Source organism: Lutra lutra, chromosome 8, assembly GCF_902655055.1.
Source record: "Lutra lutra chromosome 8, mLutLut1.2, whole genome shotgun sequence".
Classification (NCBI taxonomy): domain Eukaryota; kingdom Metazoa; phylum Chordata; class Mammalia; order Carnivora; family Mustelidae; genus Lutra; species Lutra lutra.
Window position 1 is genome coordinate 110,234,964 of NC_062285.1, and position 27,353 is coordinate 110,262,316.

Genomic DNA, 27,353 nt, shown 5'->3' on the forward strand with positions numbered 1-27,353 from the left:
CCTTGGGATTGGCTGTTGTCGTGGTTACGCTTTGTTTGGAGGCTCTGGGCGCTGTCTTCCAACCAAGCCTCGGGATATAGCAGCCGGTGGGTGAGCCGGGGCTCCTCAAGCCTTGGGGGTGGTGGCGCGGGAGGCGAGACCGAGCTAAGGGAGCGCAGACGGAGGCAGACCCCTCTCTGCCGAGGCCGGGCTTTAGACCGCGGGCTGAGAGGGTGGCTGTTGAAGTCCGCGGAGCCCTAGGCTCCTTTAGATTTTGGAGGTTTTGTAGCTCACCCAAAACTTAGAGAGCCACCCTTAGGATCTAGGGACCTTTCGATAATTGTTTTTTTCCCCTCTCTAAATGAAAGTTCCTTTCATCCCTCCCTCCCTGCACTTTCCTCCTTTATTTCCTATTTTAAAAATGATTTATAGTTACCTTTTAAAGTAGATTTCCTTCCCTTTATTTATAATTGAAAAACTACAGTTGAGAGGGGGCGTTCTTTAAGATTTCCCACTTTGGGCAGCTTTAGCCAACTCCAGGTGATTTATTATCAATTTGAAGAAGTTTTACTGTAGACCATTTACTTTGGGATACGTCTAGGGCTGCACTGCCCTATCCTGTAACCAAACCACTAGGTGGTCGCTGAAGACTTGAAATACCGCTAGTCCAAATGGGAACGTCCTGTAGGTGTAAAATACACATCACACTTCGAAGAATTACTAGGCAAAACAAAGATATAAGCTTTTTACGTTGATTTTTTTTTTAAAGATTTTATTTATTTATTTGACAGGGACAGATCACAAGTAGGCAGAGAGGCAGGCAGAGAGAGAGAGAGGGAAGCAGGCTCCCTGCTGAGCAGAGCTCCTGATGTGGGACTGGATCCCAGGACCCTGAGATCATGACTTGAGCCGAAGGCAGCGGCTTAACCCACTGAGCCACCCATTACGTTGATCTTAATAATAAATTATTTTTATTTTGACTACATGTTTAAATAATATTTTGGAAATAACGAGTTAAATAAAATATATTACTAAAACTAATTTCACCTGTTATTCTTTACTTAAAAAATTTGCTAATTGGCAAATTTAAAATCACATATGTGCTTAGATATGTAATTGGACAGGGCTGATCTAAAGAGCCAGTTGGGGGCGCCTGAGTGGCTCAGTAAAGCCTCTGCCTTCGGCTCAGGTCATGATCTCAGGGTCCTGGAATCGAGTCCCGCATCGGGCTCTCTGCTCAGCAGGGATCCTGCCTCCTCCTCCTGTCTCTCTCTGCCTGCCTCTCTGCCTACTTGTGATCTGTCTGTCAAAAAAAAAAAAAAAAAAAATCTTAAAAAAAAAATAAAGAGCCAATAGGTGAGCAGAGAGGGACACAATGAAAATGACTCTTACCTTTACTCTGCTCTCTACATAAAGTTTTGTGTACCTGTGCATTCTGCTTTATAGAAAAATGCAATTTTCCTACCTAGCAAATCTTTTGAATTGCACTTTAAATAAGTTTGATAACAGGATAATATTTTATACTGCTTCTGTTTATGGGTTTGTTTTTCTTTGGAGGAGGAAGCTGATGGGTAAAATTAAACTAGCTTTTAGAATTCATGATTTAAAAAATCACTCAACATAAAGGTCTGAAATGAAAATTAAAAAGATCCCCAATTTCTCCCAGAAAATTTCTGTGTTTCAAAAAACTGTGTATGTGTGTATAGTTACTCTGCATATTTTTCTACCATGTGCCTTTTTTCAATTATTTCTTCTTTGCTACTTTGACACAGCACAGTAAATATACCCATTTTTAAAAGGACTTACATAGTATTCCATTCTATGAATCCATCATAATCTATTTAACTTTCCTTAGTATTCATTATTTTTTAAATCTTTTATTGAGATAATTGTAGATTAAAATGTAGTTTTACGAAATAATATGGAAATAGCTCTTGTACACTGTCCAGTATCTCCCAATGGTAACACTTTTATTGGTACAGTCTGCTAATCTTACTCAGATTTCCTTCCTTTTATTTGTAATCATTTGTGTGTATTATATACAGTTTTTATCATCTGAATATGTGCACTTATACTACTCCAGTCAAGATAGTGAATAGCTCCAATGCTACAAGAATCTTTCATGTTGCCCTTTTATTACCATAACCACCTTCCTCCAATTCCATCCACCCCTGCCATTCTGTCACTTCAAAAATGTTATATAAGTGGAATCATGTAGTATGTTACCTTTTGGTTTGGGCTTTTTGCTCAACATGGTTCCCTAGAGATTCATGGAGATTTGTCGGTTGAGTAGTATTACCTGGTATGGAGGTAGTAGAATTGGTTTAACCATTCATCTATTGAGGGACATTTTGGTTATCTCTAGTTTGAGGCTGTCATGAATAAAACTGTTGTGAATATTCATGTACAAGTTTTAGTATGAACATCAAATTTCATTTTTCTGGGAAAAGTGCCTAAGAGTATAGCCAATATATGGAGATCAGTCCAATTAAATAATTTATATATGAAAAAAGGTCTGTGATAATGTATAACTAGAGGAAAGACAGGCACAGGGTTTTGTGTTTTTTTTTTGTTGTTGTTTGTTTTTTTTTTGGTTTGTTTTGTTTTGTTTTGGATGGGAGAGAATTAATTGTGTTTATGTAGGGAAGAGAGGCAAGCAGAATAAAAATGTATGACGAGGCAGTAAACAGAAAGGCTAGTGGATGGAGCATAGTTGAGTAGGTGAAAAATGTCAGATTCAGAGAATAGGTAGAAGATTACACTTATTAGGAAGGGATTCTTCTCCAAGTAAGAGGAATATGAAAAGATTTCAGGAAAAGAAATAGGAAAATGAGGGCGTTTCATTTTCTTTGTTAACTATACTGTAAACTTTGAACATAGGCTACTTGTCTTAATCAGCATAGCACCTAGCACTGTTGTTAATGTACCTGGTGGGCTCCCAAAAAGTTGATTTTGAGATGAGCGAAAGAAGGAAAAGAGGGAAGGAAGGAAGGGAGGGTGAGTCAAGAAAGTAGCACTGGAAAGATCAGGGACTTGAGGAAAAAATGAAAGTTTGGAATAGTCTGGAAAATAAAATAATAGTTGAGGAGTAGAGTATTTTTCAAAATTTTTTTCTTAAACCAAGACCCATAGTAAAACAAACGAATTACACTTTACACTGCTGCTCATGTGCACATGCCTACGTATATACCCACCTACAATCAAAACAAAAGTTTTTTTTAAAACAGTTTTTATCTTTAACATATATAGTACACTTATAGTCTATTTGCTTATCTACCCTAATTTTTCCTATCCTATTCCATCATTAAAACTTTATGATGAGGGGCGCCTGGGTGGCTCAGTGGGTTGGGCCGCTGCCTTCGGCTCAGGTCATGATCCCAGGTCCTGGGTTCGAGCCCCGCATCGGGCTTTCTGCTCAGCAGGGAGCCTGCTTCCTCCTCTCTCTCTGCCTGCCTCTCTGCTTACTTGTGATTTCTCTCTGTCAAATAAATAAATAAAATCTTAAAAAAAAAAACTTTATGATGAAAAGCCACTGATTTAATGTCTTGATCCACTAAAGAGTTATCATCTGCAATTTGAAGACTCTTGGACTAGGGGATATTCAGAAGGATTGCTGGGCAGATGAGGAGTTTGACTAAGTTTGGAGACCATTTCATAGTGGGAAAAGCATTGGATTTGAATTCAGGATCTCTCAATTAGGGCCATGTCCTCATTACTGATTAGCATAATGACTATACGAATTTAAGTACACTCCTTAAACCTTGGTTTTCTTATCAGTACAATGACTATAATGGCCTTATATCTGTTCCATTGCTCTGATGATTATCACTCACACAGTGTCTTTTAGTGCCTGGCTTGTCACTAATATGCAATACATGGAAGCTAATGGTGGTTGATGATGGTGATGATTACAGGAAGATATACTCTAATGTGCTGCTTGATCCATATCCATCACAAGCATTAAAGATTTAAATAATAAATATTGGTCTTATAAGCCACATATTATTACAACATATTATTGTTGTTAAAAACGTGGCTATCTATAGTAAATTAACAACTGTCAGTTAATAAGTAGAAACTAACCATATATTGCCCCATATATAGACTTAGGTTGTTTTCTAATGTGTATTCTTTTTTTTTTTTTAATGAGTATTCTATTCTCTGAATACTCAAGCTATTCAGAGATATTTCACCCTCAGTTATTTCCATGAGGATGAATTTTACTGTGACGTTTCTTGGTTCAGGAAGCTAAGACAGTCCATTCCATGTGACTTTTCCTTTAGAGATTTAAGAGAGTACTATTAGAGTTCGCCATTTTGTATCAAACATTAAAGAACTAATGAATTAATGGAGGGGGGGGAAATGTTCTTCAATATATGGTACGACCATTTTAAGATACGATGAAGGTATCCTAGATGAAAACATATTTACACAGAACATGTTAGATTGGTATGACACATTAAACAACCCATAGATTTTACTCATTTTATTCTTTTCATTTTTCTTTAAATGGTTCTGTGTTTATTACAAAGGATGATGGAAAATGATGGTGATGATGATGATACAAAGCTCAAGGAAGAAATAGAAGCTGAATTGGATAAAATCAGCATTTCTTCATTAGAAAAAGATGATGTTGATAGTGATTCAAAATCAGACATCCAGAGTGATGATAGTGATACAGTAAGTGTTAAATGCTGGGCTTTTAAGATCCTTTTAACTGGAGTAAACTTTGTGGGAGAAATATTACTTTGCTCAGTTTTCTTAACATTGTTATCTCATTTTTTAACTTTAGGATCACTTTTAAACAATGTGCATTGTTAGATATTTAAATATAAAAAGTACATTGAAGATACAACTCACTTGTAATTTCACATGTAAATATGTGCATTTTTTTGCAATATTGGTATTATACATAGATATATATATATACATACATACATACATATATACATATTTATTTGTATCCTGCTTTTAAAACTTAAATCATGAGCTTTTTAATGTTATTAGAGATATATGAAAAGCAAAGTTTATGTGGAATCTTTAGACCTATAGAAATAGTTATTTTTTGGAAATCAAATTTATTATCTTTTCATTTGTGTATTTCCCCCAATGTTTATATGATGAGAAAATTTATTCACAGGGGCACCTGGGTGGCTCAGTGGGTTAAGCCTCTGACTTCAGCTCAGGTCATGATCTCAGGGTTCTGGGATCGAGCCCCGCATCGGGCTCTCTGCTCCGTGGGGAGCCTGCTTCCCCCTCTCTCTCTGACTGCCTCTCTGCCTACTTGTGATACCTGTCTGTCAAATAAATAAATAAAATCTTTTAAAAAAAAGAAAATTTATTCACAGATTCATTCTTCTGCATCAAAATCCTTAAACTAATGGGAATTTTTTTCAAGTATATTATATAACATAAATCTAAATAGAAATTTTCCTGCATATATTTAGTTAATATTATTATTGTCACTTGATGAATAATCTACCTCTTCTTAATTGATTTGTCTTATCTTTTGTATATGTTTAGTTGTTATACATATAATCTATCCAAGGCACTCTATTATTTTCCATTATTCTTTTACTTTTTCCCCTATTGTAGTTTTTTAAATTAAGTATCAAACAGGTCAAATTCCTTGCTTTGCTTTTTCAAAATTTTCTCCACTAAACTTTTTCCCAAAGAAAATTTATTCGTTAAGTTTTGAAGGATAATTATACTTTCATTTTTAATTAGGATGCAATAACCTATATGTTACTTTTGGAAAGTTATAATTTGTATATTACTATGTCTTTTTATCCATAGCTAATTCAAGTGAGAATTTTGAAATTCTTCATTTAGATATGAAAAACAACAGAATCATGGATGTACTTCATAGTCACCTGAAAAGAAAAAGCAAATTTTAATCAAATATACTTGTTTGAACTGATTTACACATCTTGCTCAAAGTTTTGGTGTATGAAAACTTTTATGAAATTTTTGATACGTAGTTTTAATAAATGATTTAATAGTTACTTTCATTTTTTAAAAAATATTAGGATTTGTATGAATTACCTGAGTCAGTTCTTCACTGTATTAACATCATAAAGAATAAGAGCAAAACTGCGGAAGAGCTCATTCTTCAGGACTTGGAAGATACCGATGTTTTAAGTAAGTAGTTTTTTTTTTTTTTTTTAAGTATAGTTTTTATCTGCTTGGCAGATAAGTTTTCTGTAGTCATGATTAATTTATAATATAGAAAACTATGCTGCTGGAAGTTCTTAGCTGTTGTTATATACATATATGTGCATTTCTCTCTACTATAATATCTTATAATATGCTGGATTGTTTAATTTAGTCCATTAATTTTTTTTCCTGACTACTTCCTTTATATGTCCAATAAATATTAGCCACCAACAGTTTGTTTTACTGGTCCTAATTAAAACCAGACACTATTACAGTTGATTCTTGAACAACATAGGTTTGAACTGCATACGTCATTTATGTGCAGATTTTTTACAGTACAGTATTATAAATGGATTTTCTCTTTCTTATGGTTTTCTTTTTTTTTTTTTTAAAGATTTTATTTATTTATTTGACAGAGAGATCACAAGTAGATGGAGAGGCAGGCAGAGAGAGAGAGAGAGAGAGAGGGAAGCAGGCTCCCTGCTGAGCAGAGAGCCCGATGCGGGACTCGATCCCAGGACCCTGAGATCATGACCTGAGCCGAAGGCAGCGGCCCAACCCACTGAGCCACCCAGGCGCCCTCTTATGGTTTTCTTAATAACATTTTCATTTGCTAACTTTATTGTATGAATACAGTATATAATATGTATAATATATAAAATATGCATTAATAGACCATTTATATTATTAGTAAGCATTCTGGTTTATAGTAGGCTATTAGTAGGTGTGTTTTAGGGGATCAAAAGTTATATGCAGATTTTTAACTGCATGGGGGCTTGTCACTCTTAACCCCCATGTTGTTCAAGGGTCATCTTTACTTTGCATTAAGAAAAGAAAATGAGTCACAGGAATATTTTAGAAGTATCAGTTTATACATTTTGGGGGGAGAAAAACACAATTTACATCAGAAGCCTAACAATTTTTATTTGCTTCAACTGAGCAAAACTACTTCTTGGAATTCTAAGAATAATAGAATGATCAAGGATTTAACTAGAATTAACCATGGCTTGGTTTATAATGAAAAATAGCAACAGCCTAAATGTTCAACAGGCCTCAGTGTATCCAGCAACACCCACTGAAAAAGATGGCTTAGATAATATTTAATGGAATAAAAGTGTCCATGATATAATATATAAGATTATTATAAAATTCAGTTTTATTTATGCGAATACTAGTATACATTACAATGTAGATATTAATAGATAGTCATTCAACAAATATTACTATGTGAAAGGATCTGTTTCAGCCACTGAAAATATTACAGAGAACAAAATAGGCAAAGGTCCTGCTTTCCTATTCTAATGCTACAGTGTGGGGAGACAGACTAGAAATAAATTAATATGTCATATTTTAATACTGATAACTTCAATGAAGTAAAAAATTTAAGATAGGGCATAGAGATTGGAGGTTGCTCTTTTAGATAGGGTAAGTCAAGGAAGGCCTCTCTGAGGAGGTGATAGTTGAGCAATGACTAAGGAAAGCCACATGGATATCTCAGTGAATGAGGTGAGCCACATGGATATCTAGAGAGCCAGTGTTCTAGAAAAAAGGCTCTGTAATGGTCAAGGCACTGATTTTATGGGGGTCAGATCATATAGGCTCTTATAAATCATGGTCTGGGCTTTGGATTCTACTCTGTGTATGTGAAGGTTTTTGAGTAAAGAGTGACAATATCTGACACATTTTTGAGGCATTCATTCTGATGATTGTGTAGAAAAGATAACCTGAGATAGCAAGAGTCTACTACAAGACTGTTGCAATAGTGTGGTTAGAGGGATGTCTTGGTGGCTCAGTCAGTTAAGCAACTGCCTTTGGTTCAGGTCATGGTCCCACGGTCCTGGGATGGAGTCCCACTTTGGGCTCCTTGCTCAGCATGGAGCCTGCTTCTTCCTCTGCCTGCCGCTCCCCCTGCTTGTGCACTCTCTCACTTTCTCTCTGATAAATAAACAAAATCTTAAAAAAAAATAGTATAGTTAGGAATGAGAGTGATTGGAGTAGAAATGAAAAATAGTCACATTCTAGAAATCATTTTTTAAAAAGATTTCATTTATGTATTTGACAGAGATAGAGACAGCAAGAGAGAGAACACAAGCAGGAAAGTGGGAGAGGGAGAAACAGGCTTCTCTCTGAGCAGGGAGCCTGATGCTGGACTCCATCCCAGGACCCTGGGATCATGACCTGAGCTGAAGGCAGTTGCTTAATGACTGTGCCACCCAGACAACCCTCTAGAAACCATTTTTAAGGTAAAAAGAACCAAAAGTATTTATTGATGGATTGGAATGAGAGCAGGAGAGGAAACTGCAAGATTTTTGTCCTGAGTGACTGGGTAAATGGATATGTAAAGACTGACTCTATGTAGATGCTTCAAATTTTGTCAGTGATTATTTGTAGTTGAGTTATAGGGAATATTAATGGTTTGTTTATGTATATTTACTAAAATTTATACAATGGAAATAGAACTATATTGGCAATTATATAGTTTAATTAAAAAAAGGAAACACAATTATAGAAAATTAGTTACATGAAAGGTTATGTAATTATAATTATAGCAGTGGTTTAGAAAATTATGAGATCTCACGTATAGTTCTGATCAAATAAGTATGATAGTCTCAATGAATAGGATGTTTTTCCAAGAAAATTCAGATTATCAAAATTGCTTGAAAAAAGTGGAAAACATGATTAAATCAATAATCTGGCAAGAAGGAGGAAAAAGTTTTCTTCTTAAATGTCATTAGAAATTAGTATGATTAAAAAAAGAAAAAAAGAAATGAGTATGATTTTACAGTTGAATCCTTACAATACATCAAGGATAAACAAATCTGCAGGCTATGTAATATTTCATTTATAAAAACCTCCATACTTCAAATACAAAGCATAACACCCACACACACACACACACACACGAAACCAGAGGCTAATTTCACTTATGAATGTAGATATAATAGTTGCGGCTCTCAGTTATAGACACAAGCTACTTCAACTGCTTTAGGCAGAAGGGTTTTGGGGGTGTTTGTGTCTTTGTTTTTATGGGTAGAAGTTAGACATTTTGGTTATTTATTGCTGCGAAACAAACTGAGTGGTTTAAAATAACAATATGTTACTATCTCTTATGGTTCTGTGGGTTGACTGAGCTTAGCTAGGCAATTCATGCTTGGATTTCTGTGTGCATTCACAGTTTGATGTTGAATAGGGACACCGTCATCTGAAGTTTTTTAGTGGATTAGAATTCCAAGGGTGGTTCACTGAAATGCTTGTTGATTGATGCTAATTGTTGGGTGGGAGTTCAACTGTGGCACCTGGATGGCAGCTGGAGGCACCTACCTGTGATCTCTCTCTGACTTGCAGGGCACCTGGATTCTGAGGAGTTCCACGAACAAAATTCCAATAGACTAATGTGGAACCTTGTAAGACTTCTTATAACCTAGTTTCATGTGTCATGCAACATCATTTCTATTATACCCTGGTGGTTACACAGGGTCAGCCCAGGTTCTGTGTGGGAGGGAACTAAACAGTATATGCACACCAGGAAGTGTGAAAGAGACATCTTTGGAGACTAGCTGTTCTAATGAATAACAGAATTGTCAATAGAATTGAAGAAATACACTCTAGTCCGAGCATCCAAAGTGTAAAAAATACACACACGTGCACGTGCGCGTACCCACCCACCCACCCACACACACATCACTAAACTGGGTTGCAGAAAGAGCTGCTGTATGATATAATTAAGATATTTGGAGATGTTGATCTTCTAATACACACTCCTATCTCCAACCCAGAGCTCCCTCTATCATAGTCTCATCCAGAAAAATGAAAATATTGCTCCTTGTCTCTCTTCACACATGATATTTTTATGGAAATAAAGACTTATGCAAATATATCAATTGACAGAACCTTAATCACCCTCAGAAACCTAGCTTCAAAGGAATCTGGAGAATGTTATTTTTGCTTTGTCAGCCCCTCACATGGGAAAGTAGGCTGCTGAGACTGTGAATAAGTGTTGAAGAAGAAAATTTGTAATGTCTGGCAAAATAGGTGTGAGTAGTTAGTTAACCAGCAAAACAGTCATTTGTGAACAATAGTTTACTGTTAATGAAGACTACCACGATAGAACATATTAGCTGAAAAAGGACAAAAAATTAACTGCATCTACACAGATGATAAAAGGACAATAAAATTCAAAAAACTCATAAAATCAGAAATGAAAGCTCACTTCATTCACATTAGTAATTATAATCTTTTATTTTTATTTATTTATTTATTTATTAGATTTTATTTATTTATTTGACAGACAGAGATTACAAGTAGGCATACAGGCAGGCAGAGACAGAGAGGAGAAAGCAGGCTCCCCGTGGAGCAGAGAGCCTGATGTGGGGTTCGATCCCAGGACCCCAGGACCACAACCTGAGCTGAAGGCAGAGGCTTTAACCCACTGAGCCACCCAGGCGCCCCTATAATCTTTTAAACTAATACCTTTATTAAAGTGTGTTTAGGGGGCACCTGGGTGGCTCAGTGGGTTAAGCCTCTGCCTTCAGCTCAGGTCATGATCTTAGGGTCCTGGGATCGAGCCCCGCATCGGGCTCTCTGCTTAGCAGGGAGCCTGCTTCCTCCTCTCTCTCTCTGCCTGCCTCTCTGCCTACTTGTGATCTCTGTCAAATAAATAAATAAAATTTAAAGTGTGTTTAGTATCTTCTGCAAGGTTATATTGCTAGTTTGTGGCAGTAGAATTGAACCTTTATTGATTTCTAATCAAGGTGTCACTGCAGTATCAAACTCAGCATTACACTGTGTATGTAGAAAACAGACTTCAGTCTAGAAAGAGAGTGTTTTATAAATTTATTACTTTTATTTTTAGAACAAAGATTACAGATTTCCTCTGTTCTTTATTTTTCATTATTTTCCTATTGTTTTGAGTCACTGATCAAGAATATACTATGCTGGAATTTGAGATTAAAGGATAATGAAAGGGGTTTGAGATTTAAACATGCTTTGTCCTGCTCTAATATTTAAAGTTATAGTATTTTTTCTTTCTCTAGGCTATAGTTATGGAGTGGTTCCTAATAATCACATGCATTTAAAGATAGAATTATCAACTGAACATAAAGAACATCCGGAACAGTTAATAAAGGTATCTGATCAATATTTGACTGAAAGTACTCAATATTACAGTTAGATATTTTTTACTTTTCCCTCTTAGGAAAGACGATAGTTCACTGATTTAAAGTTCAGTGGTAGGGACACCTGGGTGGCACAGTCCTTTAAGCGTCCAACTCTTGGTGACTCGTGGTTTTGGCCTAGGTCATGATTCCAGGGTTGTGGGATCAAGGCCCACGTCAGCACAGAGTCTACTTAAGATTCTTTCTCCCTCTCCTGCCTGTCCCTACAGTGTGTGCACTCTCTCTCTCTCCCTGTCTCTCAAATAAATAAATCTTTAAAAAAAGTAAAGATGTAATCTGCCAATTGGAACTTAAAAATTTAATTGTTTTTGACTTTATGTTTTTTTCTTGCTTGTAATATATAAAAATTCAAATTTCAATTTGAAAAATATTAGAAATGGTAATTTGAATCATCAGTAATTGGGAATTTAAAATGCATGTAGATAAAACAGTAGAACCATACTATGTGATATTTTTTCCCTAAAAACTCCAAGGAAAACAATGAATATAATGTTTATTATCCTGCTTAAGAATGTACTATGTTCCAGCAGAGACTTTATATATCCAATGGAAATTTTAAATGTGGGACATCTTATGTTAGTTTTTAAAAAAGATAAAATATAAAAAATTCCCAAAGAAATAAGAGTAAGGGAGAGCCTGGCAATTTTGATTAAAAACTCCAGAAATATATTTGAGAAATTTCTCCTACAGTTTTAGCATTTTGAATGCTTATTTTACCTAACTATCTCTGATTTTACATAACTCTACTCTGCTCCCTAAGATGTTTCATATAATTTGAAAATTGCTCATATATATATATGTATATATATATACCTTACTCTCTTTTTGGTAACAAACTTGAAATATTAATTTTGAATTATCATACTGCTACTTCATTGAAATAGATATCCTATATCTTTCCAACTAGAATATGGTAGAAGGCTAATTATGGTAAAGTATTCATAAACATTATGACTTTTGCATAATTCAGATTAAAGTGGAGAATAGTTCCATTTTTTAAACATGCTGAAAGTATTAGCTGTTTGTAGATGTGAGCAATCACTGTAGTTAAGAAATATAGAAATTCATTAAGAAGAAAGCAAGCATTAGGAGAAACACTGGGAAATAATTTTCAAGAAATTTTTTTGCTTTCGAGTGTAGTTGACACACAGCGTTACATTAGCTTCAAGTACACAGCATGATTATAAAACATTTCTATGTATCATTCTCTGCTCACCACAAGTGTATCTGCCATCTGTCACCATACAAAGCTATTACAGTATCATCGACTATGTTCCTAATGCTGTACCTTTTATTCCCATGACTTATTCATTCCACAGATTTTCAAGCAGTTTATTTGAATATTGTGGATAAATACAGGAGAATGATTAGAGTTCTGAAAAACAAGGAGGATAAAATGCAGTCTGCTTGCATGGGAATACAACTTTTAGTGTGCTGTAGGATTGTATTTGAGAGAGATTGAAAGTAAATAAAGTTCTGCTTATGTGTATATATAGCTTGATATATTGTTAAAAATGATTGCTTTACTTTTCCTTTAATTATTGGTATTCTTTAACCTTTTAGATGTTGTCTGAAATAGAAAAAGAAGAATTTCTGAGGAATAAAACCCATTGTGGTGGTCCTGATTCTATTCCAGAGCCTGATCCTCATTATTTGCTTGTGGATAAACATGTTTTGCCAGGTATGCTAAATTGCTCAATGATGTTTTTGATAATTTTTATGTGATTGACCATACTTCTCTGAAAAAAATGTACACAGTTCTCTTTTGACATTTAGAAAAATACAATCATGCTATTTGAAAATTATTATGACTTTACTGTACTTACTTAATTTCATATTTTCATAGTTTTTTATGCCTCCCAAATTAACTTGATTTAAATATATTTAAATTTTCCATCTATATATCTGACTGAAATAGATATATCTAGCCTTGATTTTTTTTAGATTTATTTATTTATTTTAGAGAAAGTGAGAGAGAGAGAGAGAGAGAGTGAGCAGGGGGAGAGGCAGGGGGAGAGAGAGAGAAGCAGACTCCCTACTGAGTGGGGAGCCCAATGTGGGGCTTGATCCTAGGACCCTGAGATTATGACATGACCCCAAAATCAAAGAGTCAGAAGCTTAATGGACCAAGCCACCCAGGTGCCCCCAGCCTTGGATTTTTAAGTATCCTTAACTATATTCCTTTAACTGGTGTACACACACACACACACACACACACACACACATACACATTATGTTTTTATATTAAGTTTTGTGGTATAGTTAAGGCAAGTTATGTGATTTCTTTATTAACTGAAATGGAACTTCCTTGTATATGACAGCAATAGGATTTTTAATGTATATTCTAAAATACCTCTTTTTGGATATTATCACTTTTACTTTGGTAATACATTGACCTTATTTCTTCATTTCAAAACTACTTTCATACTCTATGTTAGGTCAGTTTTGAGGGGCTTGCTTTTAAGAATAATAATGTTTCTCTTCATGAATACAGATGATGCTGATATAAATTTTGGATACTGTGAAGTGGAAGAAAGATGTAGGCAGTCTTTTGAAGCTTGGCAAGAGAAACAGAAAGAACTGGAAGACCAGGAGAAAGAAACTCTCAAAGCTCAAAGGGATAGAGAAAAAAAGCAATTTCAAGAAGAAGAAGAAAAGAGACATTGCTGGATGAAACAATTTGAAGTTGAAAAAAAGAAATTAGAAAATATTCAGAAGGTAAAGTATTTTTTTAAGTTTTGTTTTTGTTTTTCATACATTCTTTCTTTTTAACTTTTTAAAATTTAAATCCAATTAACATACACTGTATTATTAGTTTCAGAGGTAGAATTTAGTGATTCATCAGTTGCATAACACCCAGTGCTAATGCCCATCACCCAATGACCTCTTCCGCCTCCCACCTACCCTCTAGCAGTTTGTTTCCTATAGTTAAGAGTCTTTTATGGTTTTCCTCTCTATTTTCATCTTATTTTATATTTCCTTCTCTTCCCCTATATTCATCTGTTTTGTTTCTTAAGTTCCACATATGAGTTAAATCATATGGTATTTGTCTTTCTCTGATTGACTTATTTCACTTAGTATAATACCCTCTAGTTCCATCCATGTTGTTGCAAATGGCAAGATTTCATTCTTTTCCAAGGTTGATTAATTTTCCTTTATATATGTATATATATCTCATCATCTTTACCCATTCATCAGTCGATGGATATCTGGGCTCTTTATACATTTTTTGAATCAGTAACTACTTCTGAATAGTACTGATCCTTTTAGATTATGGTGTGGATTGAGTTCTGTTCTATGGGATTTAGGTACTCTTGATAATTGAAGCCATTGACTGTGGTAACAGTATTTACTATGGACTTCTTGATTAGTTTTCCTTAAATTTATGCATTCAAAATTAAAAAAAATATTTTATTATATACATTAATTTAATTTATTTAAAAATTTATTAAAATTCATTGAAATTTCAGATGCTGCTTTGGATCTTGGGAGCCCCCTGGGGTCAATGAAGTTACAGATTGTCCTAGAAGGGTTGATATTTACAACTTAAGTGTTGCTTTTTCATATACTTCTGATCATGCAAGAAGGCAACAAAATTTTCCTGATCATGAAATGTCTTTGCTATGAGGTCTAATGTATAACAATTACATAAAACATATTTGGTTATAGTGGTTCACCCATGTAGGTAATAGGAGATCCATATGCTTAGGTCATGGTAGTGGTATATTGAGAAACTGGTGGATTTTTAGGACCCTACTTTATGACCATCAGGATCGTTAGTATGTACAGATAACAATCAGAACTGACTTCTCTGTCTTACATTACTAAAATTGACCTGCATATTACCACATTTACTAGTTTTGAGAGTTACATATAGAGAATGTGGATTGAGTTCTGTTCTATGGGATTTAGGTACTCTTGATAATTGAAGAGAATGTTGACATGTGGTCACTTGGGCAGTTCAGTGTGTTCTAGCCCTCCATGTTGAGTACACTGCATTTCCTGATTATAGAAAATAAATTTAAAGCAATTATACTGTATACTCAGTATGGCTGTGGCTTTTTCTAATAATGTGAACGATGGATCCTTAGCTTTCCTTTACACAGACTTTTTTTGGGGTCATTCCCAAAAGTCAGAATCTTTATTCTAGGATAGGCTTTAGTATAATTTAGATTATAGGAGTAGTGTTTGTAGTCTTATGTTGAAATGCATCATTGCTGTTGATTGTTAGTGGTGTTTTCAGATTTAGAAAACATCCGACTTTTAAATTCTGTTTACCGAAATTGTCATATTTAATTGTTTTAAAACAAAAAATTTATTGACTACCTCAATGACAAAGCATTCAGCTATGCGCTTCAATGACACAAAAGAGATCTGACATCTGGGCCCCACCTTCAAAGAGTTCCAGCTTAGTTTCTGAAAGTAATTCGTGCTTTATCGTAAGATTATAGTTTAAAATATTTTAATGAATTCCTAAATGTATACTTTGTTATGCCTTGGGGCTTAAAACTTTTCCAATGAGACCATGCCATAATTTTAAAAAGATGCATTGTAAATATGTAATTTACTTACTTTCAGTTTTCTGTGTCCTTTGTTAGCTGTTGGGGGAATGAAATAGGAAGCTATTGTAAATTTCTTTTGTTAAGAGTTCCACCTGGTTTCTCCTTCCTCATTATGGGCAAATGATCACATTATATTTTTGCATGAATTGCAAACTTCCTCTTCCTAATCCTATATCTAGTTTGTACCAGCCTCTGTATTCACCCTACCTTTTTTCCTTGTCTTTGCTCTACACTCAGTAGGAAAGATTTCTTTTACTAAAAGTTAGGTTTCCCTGCTCTGCTCTATAATATTTTTCAGTTTACCCCTGCTTTTTTGTTTTATAGTTTTACCTTGTATGCTGAAACACCCCATCAACTTCCTCCCTTCTTATTGTTTATAGGCATGTTCAGTTTTCTCCTATCTTAGAAATAAAACAAAAGAAAAATACCAAGATCACTTTTGTTCTTATGTCTCATTTTAGCTTCTCTTTAGCTCTACTTATCATGGTAAGGCTTCTTAAAGAGTAGTCTTGCTATATTTATGTCTTCGTCTCTTATTGAATCCTAAAACTACGAGGTATATCACCATCACCCCACCAAATGAAACGACTTGCAACAAAAATAACCAATGACTTCTTTTTTTTTTTTAATTTTTAAAAAAGATTATTTATTTATTTATTTGACAGACAGAAATCACAAGTAGGCAGAGAGGCAGATAGAGAGAGAGGGGGAAGCAGGCTCCTTGCTGAGCAGAGAGCCCGATGCGGGGCTCGATTCCAGGACCCTGAGATCATGACCTGAGCCAAAGGCAGAGGCTTTAACCCACTGAGCCACCCAGGTGTCCAATAACCAATGACTTCGAAGTTTCCATATTCACAGTTTGTTTTTCAGTTCTTATAATGGCCTCTGTAGCATTTTATGCCAGTAAAAATTTGATTGTTGACCATTTCTTTCTTTCTTTTTTTTTTAAGATTTTATTTATTTGACAGACAGAGATCACAAGTAGGCAGAGGCAGGCAGAGAGGGAGGGAGGGAAGCAGGCTCCCTGCTGAGCAGAGAGCTGGATGTGGGGCTTGACCCCAGGACCCTGGGACCAGGGCCTGAGCTGTAGGCAGAGGCTTTAACCCGTGAGCCACCCAGGCACCCCTGATTGTTGACCATTTCTCTCTTCCTTGACTTCCATGGGATCACACCTCCTTGAATCTCTTCTTACATGTTTGGCAATTCCTCCTTTATGTCCATGTTAGCCTTCTCTGTCTCTCTCTCTCTTCTTGAATATGGTACTACAAAGGATTTCTTCCTTTGTCCTTTTTTTTTTCCATATACCTTCTCTCTTGATAATGTCATTCATAGCTGACAGATACAAATCTGTTATATAGCTGTTCAGAAACAAATCTATATAACAAAAAAGAAAAACGAACTACCTAACTCTACTACAGATACTTTACACTCGGAGCTTAATGTGCTAAAACTGAAGGCATTGTCTCTGAGTTGTGCTTCTCCTCTTATATTCATCATTTTGATGATCTACACTGTCATCATAGTCTAAGCTAGAAAGATAAGGACCATCTTTGGCTCTTCCTTCTCTTTATTATCCTCTTCCCTCTAATAGTTATATTATCCATCTTCTCATCCACCCACCTATCTGCTGTTACTCTGTAGTCCATGGTGTGCTAATGTCTAGCTTGGCATATTCACTAAATTTGCCAATTATCTCTGTACTTTTGGTCTTGTATTCCACAAACACATTCACCATAGTGCTGCCAGGAGGGCTTTTTAAAGTTATTTCTCTGCCTAATTCTCATTGTAAAGATTATATCCAAAGAAAGATTCCCAGTTACTTTATTTCTGGACACTTGGCAGTTTGTAGCAATTTCATTTTTACATTGTTTTTGTATTTTTCTCACTCCCATCACCCTATACAGAAGGCCCTCCTTGCAGCTTACATGGACTTCTCTAATACCTACCTCTTTGATCTCTTTAGTGACTCCTTGGCTTTTTGTCTTTAATGTAACCTTTTAATTTTCCTAAAAACAGAGCTACATTTTCCTAATTGGAAAACATTTAATAAATGCCTTCATATGCTGTCTTCTATATGAAACTTTTCATAATCTTCTTTTTAATTATAATGCCTATTTCTACAGTGGTCCTTTATAGTCTTCTCTTGATAAATTTATTCTGCTAAATTTGAGGTAATATGGGAACTTACAGTTGCATTCCCATATTAAAGGTAAAATTTTAGAGGAAAGGGATTCTATTTTACTGATCTTGTTTATTCTGCAGAGCCTTAACAAAATAGATGCTAATCAAGAAAATCGTTATCCACCGAACTGATGGATTATGTGAATTAAATGGGATGGTGTGCAGGAAGAAAAATTGTAATATAAAACTCATCTTACAAACATTATTATTTGTGGGTTTTGCATTACCCAAGAGCATATCTAGCCAATGCATTTTATTATGTGAATAAACATACTCAGATAAATAAAACAACTTACCCAGGTTACAAACATCTTTATGTGCTCAAAATGGGAACCCTAGATATCATTTATGTGATACTTTAGGTTGAGATTAAGGTTGTTGTCCCAGTACTAATAACAGAGTATCATTGGGTGAGTTGTTATCTTTAACTATTATTTATAAATATTTGTTGTCAGAATCAAATATAATGAACATAATATTTTTTGATATTTGAATATAATAACTCAGTATTACCATATGTTCAGCAAGAACAGGACAAGATGAATGATGAACTCCATAAAGAAGAGAAACTGTGGAAAGAGAAATTTAAAAAGCACGAGGTAACTATTTCTTGTTTTTAATCATTACAATAATCATTCTTCATTTGAAATAGATTATTGTAATTGAAATGGACGTAATATTGCTTGTCTGGTATAGGATTTAATTTACTAAAGCTTTAAATATTAATCATCAGAAATTCTCCTTGAAATATAATGTCCTAAATATTAAAATAAACTGGTTTAGTGAATGAACATGTCTATATAAAATTGTAATTCTATAATTTTTTAAGGTTTGAGGAAACATACTATTATAAATATTTCACTATGATTGAATATGGTTATGAAAGGTCATTTCTTGAACACAATTGAATATGTTAAATAATGCCTTTGAATTTAAGATCATTCTGATGACACATTTATTATGTTATAAGGTTATTTACCTCAAAGATTTTTTTAAAAGATTTTATTTATTTATTCGACAGACAGAGATCACAAGTAGGCAGAGAGGCAGGCAAAGGCACAGAGAGGGGAAAGCAGGCTCCCCGCTGAGCAGGGATGCGGGGCTATCCCAAGATCCTGGGATCATGACCTGAGCTGAAGGCAGAGGCTTTAACCCACTGAACCACCCAGGTGCCCCTACCTCAAAGATTTTATATAAAATTTTAAGTATAAGCATGAAGTAGATAAAATTTCTTATAATCCTGTTATCTGACTAAACATATTATCTTTCTTAGTCTTTCAAGTCTTTTCTTTATATAATCACACTCCTACTATCCATCTTTTTCTAAAAAAAAAAAAAGGTTTACTACCCATCTTTTAAGAAAAATATATACTTGATATTTAACACTGTGTAAATTTAAAGGGTACAGTGTATTGATTTAATAATGTTATATATTATAATATGATTTTCTCTACTGTGCATATTTAAATTAACATGTTGGTTAGATGCATGTGAACAGACAGTTCAGATGAATGACAAGGGACAAAAAAAGACAATAGTAGCTTACCTACAGGTAAACCCAAATCTTGGAGTTAGGAGAGCCATTAAAATACCTATAACTGTCATACAATAGCAAGATGCTTAACAGAGAGGTGATAGGAAAAGAGAAGTAGAATCTACAATGAAGTATCAAATGTACATTATAGAGTTGAAAAGTTTAGAATATAAATTAAAGATTCGGTGCATCTGTTTGATGACAGCATTAGTGAAACAAGCAAGGTCAATAGAAAATGTCCAAATTAAAGCACAAAGAGGACAAAAAAATTGGAAAGCAGAAGAGAGTACAAGAAATAACGTGATATATAGTGAAAAGATAAAATGTATGTAATAGTCATCTTGGAAGGATAGGAGAAAAAGAATGAAGTAAAAACAATGGGTAAAGAAATAATAGTTGAGATAGTTTAAAAGAAATTCAGGCTGAACACTCAAAGTTGATTAATGATCTCCAAACACAATCAATACAGAGAAAATCACACCTGGGAATTGAATAGTATAATTATTGAAATTCAAGACAAGGCGGGAGAAGTTATAAAAGCTGCTGGAGCAAAAAAGCACATTACCTAAAAGGACCAACAGTAAACCAATAGCTGACTTTTTTTTTTTTTTTAAGGTTTTATTTATTTGTTTGACAGACAGAGATCACAAGTAGGCAGAGAGGGAAGCTGAGAGGGGGCAGGGAAGCAGGCTCCCTGGAGGGGCTCGATTCCAGGATCCTGATATCCTGACCTGAGTCAAAGGCAGAGGCTTAACCCACTGAGCCACCCTGGTGCCCCAATAGCTGACTTCTTAAGTGAAATGATGGAAAGAAGATAATAGAACAAAACAATTTAACTGTTAAGTGTTAATGGTTTCTTTGATCATTAGTGTTCTTTGAATCCTGAGTCATCCCCTGATTTCTGGTCTCAGTTTTCATTTCCTGTATGCCTAAATACTTGTTGAAACATTTTTGGATAACAACTTTTCTCAGTGTTTGCACACTTGAAAATATTTTTTTTTATTTTGCTTTAACAACTGAACGATTCCTTTCCTGGCATATAGAATCCAGATTTATTACCATTTGGTTTTAACAATTTAAAGATATAACTCCATTGCATATTTGTATATTTTTGCCTATTATCATTGTAAATTTGATACTCATTCCTTACATTCTTTTGAAGCCTTTAGATTTTTCACATTTTACATTTATCGTACATATTTACTGATACCTTATTTTGTGCCAGGCGCTTCTGAGTGTTCAAGGTATAGCACTGGATAGAATGGAAAATGCTGCCTTCATGGAGCTTAATTCCTTAGGGTTCTGAAATATTGCTAGCTTCCATGTGAGGTATCAGTGTGTTTGTCTATATGCATGCATGAAAAGTTAACTCTTTATCTTCCAACCTTTTTTGGTTTAGAAAACATTTTTCTTTTTTTTTTTTTAAGATGTATTTATTTATTTTAGAGAGTGAGAGAGTGCCAGGGTGGGGTGGGAGGAGGGCAGAGGGAGAAAGAATCCTGAAGCAGACTCCCCACTGAGTGCAGAGGCCAATGTAGGGCTCAATCCCAGGATCCTGAGGTCATGACCTGAGCCTAAATCAAGAGTCAGACACTGAACCCTACTGAGCCACCCGTGTCCCTGAAAATATTTTTCTAATTTTTTTCCCCTTTTTCTCAGATCTTTAGTTGTAACTCCTACTAGTCAGATTGGAGTTTCTGTGTTCCTTGTCTTTATACCTGAAAGTCTGTGTCATAGATTTCATATCTTTGTTATTTTGTATGTTGTTCCAGGAAAGTGTGTAATTTGGAAGTTTTCATTTAGCCAACACCTATTTAAGCCATTCTATCTTGAATTTTTGTTTGCGTGAGTCATATTTTTTTATTTGATCGCTTGCATTTTCATTTTTATGTGAAGTTATTTTTATTTAAACATATTTTTCCTAAAAATTTTTTTTGTAAATTCTTAATTTAGTTTAATTGCTCTCTTTTCTCAGAAACTAGTGCTTCCTTCTGTTTATTGAACTATTTTGATTGCCTCACATCCTTTATGTTAGTTTTCCTCAAATATTTGCTTAATTTGTTTACTTTTGTTTTAGGACTCTATAGTGACAATGACATTTTTCTCACCTAACTCCAAACGATCTCATTTAATGCAATATGTGCTTATCAGCTCTCTCCATAGTTGAGAAAGGATAAAATATGTGACAAGGCTAGTTCTTCATATTGCTTATATGTATGTTCTACCTTGCCTTCCTGGTATCATAAATCTCACCCAATAATCCCCTGCTTCTGCAGTCTGTGCTAGCTCTGGGAGTCCCCTTTATCAGAACTACCATCTCAGAAAGTTTGAAGTCCTCTTCACCTACACAAATTTTGGCTTGTGGTTTCTCTGGCTTTTTCTCTGTCATTCTGATTTCATATGCTCTCTATCTTCAAGGAATTCCTCAATTTATATTTGGGTGGCTTAGTATAGCTATAATATTAGAATATCAACTTACTAACATGATTAAAACTCCCAAGTATTTTAGAAGATTAATTCCCTTTAAATGGTTTTAGTTCTTTTAAGTGAATTTTATAGCAACTTCCTTGTGATTTCAATTTTACTATTTGTTTTCAGTCTGTATTTTAGATGATATTTTAATATCTTTAGTTTATGCTGACTACTATTTATCTTACTTTACTTTAGGAGTTTATTAAAAGCTTGCATTTACAAATGGAAGAAGAAAGAACAAGATTTAAAGATCTACAAGAAAAAGAAAAAACGCGTTTGTTAAAACGGCAGCATAATGCAGCTGTAACAATTCAGGCTAAATATAAAGCCTTTGTGGCCTACCAAAAATATAACCCCATCATAAAAGAACAATTAGAAAGTAAGAAAAGGAAAGCACAAGAGTGGAAAGAAAAGGAAGCAAAAATACGTCAGATGGAAGAAGAAAAACTAAAAAGATTGGAGGAAGAACAAAAGGTAGAAGAAGAGAGAAAAAAGCAGAAGCAGGAGGAAAGGAGGAAGAGAGAAAAAGAATATGAAGAAAAAAAGACCATCATAAGAAGAGAAAAAGAGCAACTACTAAGCAAGGAAAGATTAAGATTAAGAGAAGATGCACACAAACAGCTAATAATAAGTAGAGCATTAAAGAAAGATGAATATAATATTGAGAATTTGACTGTTGAAGTTACATCAAAGAATAAGGATGACATAGCCAAAAAGGTAGGAGATGAAAAGTCAAAGAAATGGGAAGATGTTGCCCTCTGGCTACTTGAAAAATCAAATAGGACAGAGAATGTAGATAGACAGCTAGTATTAAAAGAATCAATACAAGTGCAATCAAAAGATCCTATTGTAAAACAGGCAATTTTGGCAGAATTTAAAGTAAAAAATGAAAACCTGGCAAAACAACAATATTCTGAAAAGATTGTAAAGGAAGAAAGAAAATGTGAAAATACAGACAAAAAAACTGAATTGGAAAAGCCAGATCTAAAAGAAAATGTGAAAGAGCAGTTTCAGATGCAAGAATTAAAGCTTCAAATACAAAAAGGGGAACATATGAAAACTGCCATAAATGAGAATATGAGACAAGATACCCAAATAATATTAGGACATAATGAAGAAATTAACAAGGTGAAAAACAATGAAGCATGGGAAATAATCCAAGATAATCAACAGAATAAGATACAAAAAGCAGAAAAAGAAGAGCTAACAGAACAGAATGGAACATTATATGAAGAGAATAATATTTCAGTAGTTTCAATGAAGCAGCAAGCACTAAAATTAGAAAATTCTGAAGTTATAGGGGAAAATAAAACAATACAAGAAAAAGAAATTGATTTAAAATCCAAGGAAACCGAGGAGGTCCCAAAAGGCAATGCTCTGAATAGTGATGTGATTTTTAACAGCAGTAATTCCATGGTAACTATAGAAGGCAAAATAAATGAGAAAGATTATATTTTCGGTAGAAATGGTCTTTGTGAAGACTTGGGTAGCTATAATGCAAAAAGCTCCTTAATTTTTAAAGAAATAAACTCTCTTAAGTCTCAATTTAAAGAAATCCCAGAAGAATGTCATGAAGATAGAGCTGAATGTGAAAGTATTGTGACCTGTTGTTTATCAAAGCCAACACTTCTATCTTCTATTGAAGAAAAGAGGCTAGCTTGGATAAAATCACATAAACCTTGGTTTGAAATTTTCAAACAAAACCAACAAAAAATATTTGTTCAGAGGAAGAGACCTGTAAAATGCCCAGCCAACATGATGACTCCTTTGAATACGTTAGAAATTCTTCGATGTGGCCCTTGGAAGACTTTACAGCAGGTATTTTATAACTTTATAATACTTTTTCATATTTAACTACAATTGATCCTCTGAAATGTAACTTTAAATATCAGTAGAAGGCATTGTATCCAAGAATTTTGTCTCTTAATTGGTGAAATTGGTAATGAAATATTGACCCATTTGAGAGGGATGTATTTAAAAGATCTTCTTGATTAAAATTCTTCAGGGCATCTTCTCCCTCAGTGTAGCACTACAGAAAGTTTTGATTTATATCTTGAAGCTATGTTCAAGGGTCCTGTAGCCATTATTAAGCTTCTGAGAGTGGAAGTATCTGGGAATTTAGTGTTGAATTAGAGAAGGAAATTCCTAAAATTGACATTCAGTTAGTTTGCTATAGTCTTGGGCACACCACCACCTACTGGCTCCTTTTGGAATGAAGTGGATTTCTCTGTATCTGACAAGGGCTGTGAAAGAAGGGCTTATAATAGAAGACTCTAGAATTTCCATATGGAAACATATTTAGTCATGTGCTATATAAGCACAGTGCATATATGTCTGAAATTTAAATAATCACCACCAACCACTGTGAATTTTATATGTTTATAAAGCCCATATTTTCATCCAAAATTAAGACAAATACTAATGGGCGCCTGGGTGGCTCATTCGGTTAAGTGTCTGCTTTAGGCTCAGGTCATGATCCCAGGGTCCTGGGGTAAGCCCTGCATTGGACTCTCTGCTCATCAGGGAGTCTGCTTGTCCCTCTCCCTCCCGCCCCTCCCCCCACTATGTGTGCTCATGACCCTGTTCTCTCTTTCTCTCAACTAAATAAACAAAAAAATTTTTTAAAGATTTTATTTGTTTGACAGAGATCACAAGTAGGCAGAACAGCATACAGAGAGAGAGGGGGGGGGGTAAATAAGCTCCCTGCTGAGCAGAGAGCCCAATGTGCGGCTCTATCCCAGGACCCCGAGATCATGACCCCAGCTAAAGGCAGAGGCTTAACCCACTGAGCCACCCGAGTGCCCCAACAAAATATTTTTTAAAAAAATCAGAAACTAACAAATGTGTAGAAAACCAGGAAAGAATATTTCAAATAGTACAACACTAGAAAGGACTTAGGATTAAAATACATGTATCTGACTAAGGCCTGAAACCGAAATGTATTCAATAAAATGTATTTAGTTTTTTGATATAGAGAGATGCCTAGGAAAGGAAACACCCAAGTTAATATATATATATGAATTTTTAATTTATTCACTCAGCAAATATTTATCTGTCCAATATGATGGATCAATATTTATTGTTGGACTAGGGACAGAAAGAAACCCCAGTCGTTGACATTATGGAGGTGACTCTGGTATACAAAAAGGCTTTACACAAACAAACAAAATGCCAATTACATTACTATAGATTTTGGTAATTGCTGTAAATAAGATTTCATGGTATTCTTTAGAAGGATAATAAGATAGTGGGCGTTAAAGAGATCTCTGGGATGTGAAAAAGCGGTATAAGGAACAAGAACTACTTTGAAGTTCCTCTGTTTCCTAGGCAATGTATTTTCATATCCATCAGATCTATAGAGCTACATATAGAATCTCTCATTAGGTCTTCTATTAATTATTTTCTTTGGCTATGTTATCTCTGAAATCATTCTTTTTCTACTTTCCCCAAGATGTTGGTGTAGGCTTTCTGAATTGGTAACATTAACTACTAACTTTTATTTCGGGTAATTTTCCTATACGTATCTGTTTGAGCCAGGCATAAGTGACAGCTTCATGCTCACCGTGTGCTTGTTTCTAGAGTAAACTGAAGTTAGGAAAACAGCAGTGCTCTTTTTCATTGTAAGTCTCTGCTCTGTTCAATGAGAAGAGCGCTGAGGAAGTTAAGATGTGTGAACCTGTCCCCTTGGTGTTTCTTCTCCTATCCACTCTGTTCCTTTTGTGAAACTCTTGTCAATATACATAAAGTAAGGATTACTCCTTTTGCTTCTTAAGGCAGGTCCCCGCAAACTGGAATGTGTATACAGATCTCCTGGGAATTTGTTAAAATGCTAATTTTGATTCATTGGGTCTGGTGATCAGTCTCAATGTTCTCCACTTTAAAAAAAAAGATTTTATTTATTTGAAAGAGAGAACGACAGGGGGAGAGGGAGAAGCAGATTCCCCACTGGGCATAGAACCCCATAAGGTGCTCGACGTGGGGCTCCATCCCAGGACCCTGAAATCATGACTTGAGCCAAAGGCAGAGGCTTAACTGACTGAGCCACCTAGGTGCCCCAATGTTCTGCATTTTTGCAGTGCTCCTGGATGATGCTTTGGTGCTGGCCCATGGATTAATATGATTAAAAATGTTGTAAAAGGCACTGTAATCTTCTGACTACTGCTCAAGCAATTATTTTGAACATTTCATTTTTCTTTGAGGCATCAAGTGTACAGTATAAAGTTGAAAAGTATTTATGAATATGTCTATAAATACAGAAGTGTTATAAAATGCCATCTTGTAATGACCCTGGGAGATGGGTTTATACTGGTGTCTTTATTCACTACTGTTCCTCATCCCTAAGTCTCTTACTTTGATTTGCTAAGGCTTCACATCTTTATCCTTACCTTGTTCACCCACTGCTATCTTTGGAAGGTCCTTCTAGAGAAGACCTTTAGAAAAGTTTACTCTTCTAGAATTTCACCCAGTGATGAATTCATTTTGCTTATATTAATTTTTCGCTTTCAGCACATGAAATCCGGTCTGACTCTTGTCTATGTTTCTTTACAATTTGTCAGACAACAGTGGTTTTCATTACTTGACTGTGGGGTGGTTAAGTGGGAAGATGGACAAGTGGATGAATAAATAATCTGACTGAATCTTAATCTTATCTCTGTGTTACTGCTAGCTTCACAATTTAGATAGAGTATATTAATTAAAAAGGGAATTAATATAAAAATTATTTGAGTATAATTCAATAAAGTACTAATAAGCCCTCTGTCAAGTAAGATCAGTGTCCTGATTTTATTTCTGCTATTTATTGGTTGTGTCATGTTGGGCAAGGTGCTTGACCTTTTTGAGCCTCCGTTTTGTCTTCTATAAACTGGGAAGAGCAATATCTATTGGATAGGATTGTTGAATTTTAAAATAACATATATGGGGATGCCCGGGTGGCTCAGTGGGTTAAGCCGCTGCCTTCGGCTCAGGTCATGATCCCAGGGTCTTGGGATCAAGTCCTGCATCGGGCTCCTTGCTCAGAGGGGAGCCTGCTTCTCTCTCTGCCTCTGCCTGGCACTCCGCCTGCTTGTGCTCTCTCTTTCTCTCTCTCTAACAAATAAATAAATAAAATCTTAAAAAAAATAAATAAAATAACATATACAAAGAATATAGTCTAGGGCTCCTAGTATATGTAATAGTCATTATCAAACTTGGATCTCAAGCAGAGATTATACACAACTAATATTATATTGTTTTCTAGTTTTAGTGTTCTAACTAATTTATTTTTCTTTTATTTTTGGTGTCTTGCTACTAATGATT

General features: G+C 34.8%; 1 protein-coding gene across 4 annotated transcripts in view; it reads left to right on the forward strand.

The window, feature by feature from the left end:
- Positions 1-13: 13 nt before the first annotated feature.
- LRRIQ1 (leucine rich repeats and IQ motif containing 1) overlaps positions 14-27,353 on the forward strand; it is a 219,676-nt gene continuing 192,336 nt past the window's right edge. For all 4 annotated transcript variants that reach the window (XM_047743254.1, XM_047743252.1, XM_047743253.1 and 1 more), the window contains exons 1-8: positions 14-86; positions 4,512-4,659; positions 6,009-6,120; positions 11,169-11,260; positions 12,873-12,990; positions 13,804-14,027; positions 18,577-18,651; positions 22,254-23,876. In XM_047743254.1, the coding sequence (XP_047599210.1) occupies positions 4,513-4,659; positions 6,009-6,120; positions 11,169-11,260; positions 12,873-12,990; positions 13,804-14,027; positions 18,577-18,651; positions 22,254-23,876 (2,391 nt within the window). In that variant the 5' untranslated portion in view covers positions 14-86; position 4,512. The remainder of the gene's footprint in view (positions 87-4,511; positions 4,660-6,008; positions 6,121-11,168; positions 11,261-12,872; positions 12,991-13,803; positions 14,028-18,576; positions 18,652-22,253; positions 23,877-27,353) is intronic.